This window comes from Cynocephalus volans, chromosome 7 (genome assembly GCF_027409185.1).
Source record: "Cynocephalus volans isolate mCynVol1 chromosome 7, mCynVol1.pri, whole genome shotgun sequence".
In the NCBI taxonomy this organism is placed as follows: Eukaryota; Metazoa; Chordata; class Mammalia; order Dermoptera; family Cynocephalidae; genus Cynocephalus; species Cynocephalus volans.
In genome coordinates, this window is record NC_084466.1 from 82,944,767 (window position 1) to 82,952,055 (window position 7,289).

Genomic DNA, 7,289 nt, shown 5'->3' on the forward strand with positions numbered 1-7,289 from the left:
TTCCATCGAGGATGGCGGTCCCCGGCTCGCGACCTGGCGCCGCCGCGTGGTTCTCCCGGCGGCAGCCCAGCTGTCCCGCAGCGGCTGGGTCTCAGCGTGCAGGATGCGGCGTTCCAGCGTGCATTCCCCGCGCTGTAGCAAGCGCACCGCCGCGGGCCCGTGGGTGCCGCCCCGCTCACGTCCGTGGCTTCGAGTCCTGCCCTGTGTTTTCCCCAGTGCCAAACGGTATTTTTGCTGTGGGGGTTAAACCAGCGGGGACTTTGGCTTTTGTTTATTTCACAACAGTTTATAATTCCCGAAGCTGTGGCATTGGATACTGGTATCTGAGCAGGGGCTGGCTTTCTGTGTGTGTGTGTGAGTGTGTGTGTGTGTGTGTGTGTCTGTGTGTCTGTGTGTCTGTGTGTGTCTGTGTGTGTGTGTGTCTGTGTGTTGCATGATCTTGGATTGTCATCCTGCTGTATGTAAACATTAAAAAGCCTGTCTTTTCGTTGAAGAGGACAGGGGTTAAAATGAATGAACACCTGAAGGTCAATTTAAGCGGGCTGCCTCGGGATTATTTAGATGCCGGTGCCGCGGAGAACGTCTCGGCTGCTGTGTCCTCCCAGGTTCCTGTTGTAGAGCCAGAGCCTGAGCTGGTGGTCAACCCCTGGGACATTGTCTTGTGTACCTCAGGAACCCTCATCTCCTGTGAAAATGCCATTGTGGTCCTTATCATCTTGCACAACCCCAGCCTGCGAGCACCCATGTTCCTGCTGATAGGCAGCCTGGCTCTGGCAGACCTGCTGGCCGGCATTGGGCTCATCACCAATTTTGTTTTTGCCTACCTGCTTCAGTCAGAAGCCACCAAGCTGGTCACGATCGGACTCATTGTCGCCTCTTTCTCTGCCTCTGTCTGCAGCTTGCTGGCTATCACTGTTGACCGCTACCTCTCGCTGTATTATGCTCTGACGTACCATTCGGAGAGGACGGTCACGTTCACCTATGTCATGCTCGTCATGCTCTGGGGGACCTCCATCTGCCTGGGGCTGCTGCCCATCTTGGGCTGGAACTGCCTCCGAGACGAGTCCACCTGCAGCGTGGTCAGACCTCTCACCAAGAACAACGCAGCCATCCTTTCGGTCTCCTTCCTCTTCATGTTTGCGCTCATGCTGCAGCTCTACATTCAGATCTGTAAGATCGTGATGAGGCATGCCCATCAGATCGCCCTGCAGCACCACTTCCTGGCCACGTCGCACTACGTGACCACCCGGAAAGGGGTGTCAACCCTGGCTATTATTCTGGGGACCTTTGCTGCTTGCTGGATGCCTTTCACCCTCTATTCTTTGATAGCTGATTACACCTACCCCTCCATCTACACCTACGCCACCCTCCTGCCCGCCACCTACAATTCCATCATCAACCCTGTCATATATGCTTTCAGAAACCAAGAGATCCAGAAAGCCCTCTGCCTCGTCTGCTGCGGCTGCATCCCGCCCAGTCTCTCCCAGAGAGCGCGGTCGCCCAGCGATGTGTAGCAAGCAGCGCTCCCCCTAGGAGGACACTGCCTTTACCAAGCACTTCCACTGCCCGGCCAATGGTTGATGCTTCCCTTGCATTCTTTGCACCGGGTTCTCTCTCAAGCCACGGGAGCATTTAGCATTCGTGAAGCAGTGACATCGTTGAGATGAGTTACGTGATTGAACTGAAAATAATGTTAAGTGTTTTCACCCTTTTTAAAAAGTTGAGTTCTTTGCTCAATGCTATTTTGTTTTGTTTGGGAACGAGGGTTTTGTTTTATATTTTATTGGGGGGGGAGCTTTCGTTTTCTATTTTGTTTGGAGGGTCGGTGGTGGGTGGGAAAGGAAGAGATATGACATGGCCATGTTATAAAAAGTAAATGAGTCCCAGAGTTTTTGCCTGGACTTTGAAATAAATCTGAGTTATTGAGGAAAATGAAGAAAGAATTATTTTTCCAGATTTTTTTTTTTTACATGAAGATAGATTTTCAATGCTGCATGTATCTAACAATACAATTGCTTTCAAGCCAACAAAAATAGTTTACATACTTATGTTTGGAAGGAACCTGATTTTGTTAACATGAACTCAGTAATAAGTTACCAACACAGAAACCATGAGCCCACTCATTCTTTCTTTCCTTTCAGCAATTACTGTTCTTAAAAATTACTTTGGTATTTTTATAAATGTTGCAACTTCTTCTGCATGGATGCCTGTGTCAACTAGACCACTAAGTTTCAAATGTTGCCTGGTAAATACAAAATCAAAGGAGTCAATTTTTAAATGTAGTTTTTCAATATGTTCTTCCTAAAATGAATCATGAAATATGTTTCAATTTACATATGAAGTAGGATTGATTAGACCCACCATGGTAGTTTCTTAAGCTACAGTCTGATTGTTTTCAGGAAACAAAAGGAAAAAACAATAATATCTATTGAAAGTAGATTATATTTATTTTAGTATATTATGAAAAATAAATTAATTGTGAAGCTATCATAAATATGAAAACATCACCTTTCCTGTCTCTATATCCAAGAATGTTACTAATAGCTATTCTTGATTGAGACAAATAGAAATAAATATTATAGACCAAGTTTATCTGATTCATATCATCTGTGGTGCAAAATGCATTTGAAACAGTGGTCCCCTAATTGATGATAAGGTTTCTTTGTGAGTGCACAACATATATATATGACTGTGATGTAGACATCAGCTGGATCTTGCAGTTCACAAGCAGAATGACCATGTGGCTGTTCATGAAGAGTTAAGTTTGAACTCCTTTTCCTTCTTTTCACCAAAAAAAAAAAAAAAAAACAATTTAAATGCAATAAAAACTGTATTGCCTGTTTTCACAAACCAAGGATTTAGTAAGGAAATTATACAGAAAAATTTGTTTTAAATTATTGTAAAATCTTTGTGTCTGAGTGTCATTTCTGTTAGTGCAGACAGATGTAGACACAGATACCTTCCCTCCATTTGCAATGGATTTATAGCTGTGTCTATACAACCAGTGGAAGAATTTTTTGGCAGCACATCAACTTTAGCCCATTAAGATGGTGCAAGACCAGTATTTCAGGGTCCTTAGGGAATCATTTGTAATAAATTAACCTCGTTGGTTTGTCCCAAATATTGTGCCCACAGTGGTCTCAGGACCATTCCAGTCGCCTGCACGCTAATGCCATCTCTTCAAAACCTCTTCCAATGCAGCACAAGTGTGAATAAATCCTCTACTTGGATCTGTGTCTCCTCCCTGAGGTTAGTTATAGAAGCTGGAGAGGGACTGAAATATTTAAGAAGTGAGAAAGGATTTTTCAATACATATCACTGTACGGTCAATCTAATCAAGTTGATGCCTTTAAAGCATTTCTTTTGAACATTTGATGAAGTTGGGGGATTGAATATGATGTGTCTATTTGTTTTTAGTCACTTAGAGAGTTTAATAGCATCTCCATGGGAGAAGTGACAAAAGTAAGTTAGTTTTCACATGGGCTAGGAAATATTCATAATGAGGTTTTAAAGCAATAAAGGATGTTTTTGTAGAAATGCTGGTTCTCATTAGCATATCACTAACAGTAAGAATTATGATGAAAATAATATGTACTGTTTGGACAATATATCTTGTGCCAGATCCCATGGTGGGTGCTTTACCTGCTCCTTTGCTAGAGTCAAAAAACACACTTTTACAGGTAAGAAAACTAAGACTAAGGTGTGTACTGGTCTTATAAATGCTGGTTAAGTGCTTGCTTTTGACCCATGCTTTTAAAACATCATATTTCAGCTAAGAGATTTTTCAATTCAACTATCACATGTGCTTACTGTTTACTTTAAATTGGGAAGATTTTTGGATGTTTACTTGGTTTCCTTCAAGTCTTCTTTGTTTCTACGGAGTTAATTATTAAGAAATGTGCACATATCTCAGTGGGTATATATATGCATACACATGGTATACTCAATGATATTAACTTTGCAACGGGGCCAAATACATTATGGAAAACAGTCATATTTCCAATAGCCCTGAGGTAACAGGTAATCTTTTACTCCATGTAGTTAGAATTTCTAACTACCAACAAGGAATTTATATTATTTCCAGTAGAAACAGTTATCCTTGTAACTAGGACAATTCAGTTACCTTACCAGGATCCTTAGTTAGTTTAATTACCCAGGTTGTGGCTGCCCAGGGCTTTATTTCCTTTTATCCGTTTAACTCTTTATTTCTTTGTATCAGTCAAGTTTATTTCTTGATGGTAAAGAGAACCATCTTCTCTCTGGTACCTGGAGGGGGAGCAGGGTGGAGGGAGGAGGCAGAGGAACTCTTCCCCTGAAAACCTAAATTCAGGAGCCAAGTTCAGGAAGGGAATCCCTCAGTTGACTTGTCATGCAGGAATAGTCTTAGAGTCCCCCAGGATTTAAAGCAGGATTGAAATAAGAAGTGTAAAAGAGCAGACGAGGAATAGAGATATTTAGTGCCAATAAAAGTATCTTGGAGACTTTGTAAACATTTTTAAAGAAATGCTTAATCCATTATTAAAATCATGATTGACTTTATTTCATGATAATATGTGTATCACCTGAAGTTAGGATGACTTACCATTTCAGATTTAAAATACACATTAAATAAGTGACTACTACGGTGTTATTTTGAACAATATTTAAGTTTCCACCTTGATTGTATGCCCAGTATAAAAAAGGAGAAGATTGCCTTCTTGTCCCCTTTAGAAGTTTTAATGATTATTGGATTAGTATCTGGCTCAAACCTTTAAACCTGGTTAGAACTTTAAGAATCATCAGACTAACAGTTTTATACATCATGGTTTGAGTGAGCAAACAAATCTGTCACCTCGCAAACAATGCAGAAAAAAATGTTGGCAATTTTGACTAGGGCGCCTTGAATTTTAAATATTTAAAGGATGTATCAACCACCAGGAATCTTGTTAAAATGCAGATTCTGTTTCCATAGGCCTGGGGCGTGGCTGCATTTCTAACAAGCTCCTGGACGATGCTGATGCTGTTCGTCTGTAGACACTTGGAGTTGCAAGGATAAGTGTCCAACTTTTAGCATTCTTAAAATGTAAATATAATATATAAGTATATATATTTTTATTTAAAGTGTTAATTCTTGCCAGAGGTTAATAAATAACTAGCCTGTGTTCAATGGATATGAACTTTGAACTTTTCCTAGAACTTCTCAGTATCTAGTAAAATAAATGTATTTTTTCCATGTTAGTGTTCTCACTTTTTAAAATTCTACCATCATTTTCCTAAGATAGTTCTTTTAGAAACATTATATGTATGCAATGTGTTTCTATATGTGGGTGTGAGAATACCTAGCAACAAAGGTTTTGACCTCCACTTTTTTCAAGGACAGTTTTCTCTAGAGCATAAGCGGTTTGTCTTCGGGGGCTGCATGTGCCCGCAGGAATTTATCTTGAGATAATTGAGATGAAAACCTTTGTTCTTTGGTTTCTAAAATTCAACTAAACTCACCCCAAAGCAATCTTTTTCTAGACAGGTACATCAGAGAAATTTTGAAATATCTCACCTTCATTTGACATTTATCCGTAACCTTTTATTTTTCAGCATCAAAAATACTATCAACGTTAACAGTTACCCTGGTCATTATATCTACTGAGTTTCCTTTCTGCCCAAGGAAGTGAGAACACTTTTTTAATCCAATAGAAGTAGTTAAAAAGTGCATAGTTGAAGTGGATGTTAAATATATAACCTAAATACCTCTAGTGTATGAAATGTTTATAGAAGACATCTCGGAATTTTTTAATATAAAAAATTCAAATATTAGCATCAAGCAGCAGTGAACAAACTTTCCACTGAAAATAAGCTTGGGGCAGAAATGAAAACATTTCCTAGGGCACAGATTCCCTTACTAGTTGACTATGTGAATGGACAATTACAAGTAGAATATTTTAAAAGCAAAAGAGCATCTTATGTGATTCTCTGTAAGGCTTGGATTTGCATCTCTCACCAAGCGGCATGCTTTGAATACGTGGGCTTTTTATTTGGGTTGGTGAAAATATAAACATTTCACATAAGGGGGGATGATGGCCTGTCTTTTACAGACGTCATGAGGTTACTGGGTAAAACCTAAGGGAAAATTGGTTCTGATCCAACTATATCCTTCCTCCTTCCTTTTAAACCATGAGTAAGTTTAATTCTTGGATTCTACAGAATCTCATAATTGGCATAGTATATGGAGTAAAATTTTCTATATCAAATCTAAATCATCTAAGTCAAGATATCTTTGGAAACTGAAGTTGTACACTTTCCCTCAATCCTTAGCAGTGTTTAATATTTCTGATCTCTATCTCTCTTATTAGACTCTAATTCTATTTTGCCTTGGCCCAGCCTCTAGAGTTACAGAGAATTCCCTAGTCACAGTCTATATTTATATATTGAAAATATTCATTACATGATATTATTGTCTTTTCCTTCAAATAAAATTATCCCAACTACTTACATCATTTATTTCTGATTTTATATTTTTGATCATTTTCTTGATCCTTTTTTCCATATTACCTACCGTTTCTCTGCCTATCTCTTCAAATCTAGTAATCAAAAAAGAAGATAATAATCCAGTGAATGGAGTGCTACACAGGCAGAACGATGCACTTACCATATAGCAGTGATTCTTTGAGTGTGGGCCCCAACCAGCAGCATGAGCATCTCCTGGGAACCTGTTAAAACGCAGAGTCTCAGGCCTCACCCCAGATTTCCTGCTCAGGCACTTAGGGTTTAACAAGCCCTACAGGTGATTCTGATGCACACTGGAGTTTGAGAACCTTGCCTCCGACTAGAGCTTTGGCTGAATCCTAGCATCATCCTAGCATTACCAATGCCGTTGATATTTCCACACTACTGGGACCATTCTGCTTTCTCTGCTGTGTCTATGCCAAGCAGTCCTTGTGCTGGACCCTATGGGTGGTTTTGGTTTGTAGGCAGGCTGCCTTGCTCTGATTGCTGTGGAACTTCTTGCAATTTCTGAGGTTATTTTCTAGTTCATCAAGCTCAATTAAACTTCTGCCCCTTCCACGAGGACCATAACACTGTTGTCCCACATGGGTCGTGTGCCTGGGATAGAAAGACAATTCAGTGACAAGGAAAACATCCAGTCAGCCCTCTTTCTTGGCATCATGAAAACACGTCTCTTCCTTTTCCTGTTCTTGACCTATCTATCTGTGAATTTGCCAGAATATTCCACAGTCGGGGCCTCAGCCATCCAGCCATGCATCTCTCTATCCACACCCCATATCTCTGAGTGTGCACACACACGCAGGGGTGTG

At 40.4% G+C, this 7,289-nt stretch overlaps 1 protein-coding gene across 1 annotated transcript; it reads left to right on the forward strand.

Moving 5' to 3' along the window:
- The first annotated feature begins 509 nt into the window (after positions 1-509).
- Positions 510-1,514, forward strand: GPR12 (G protein-coupled receptor 12). Its single transcript, XM_063103453.1, has one exon. It carries the CDS (start codon positions 510-512, stop codon positions 1,512-1,514), a length of 1,005 nt encoding a protein of 334 aa, XP_062959523.1.
- The last annotated feature ends 5,775 nt before the right edge of the window (positions 1,515-7,289 follow it).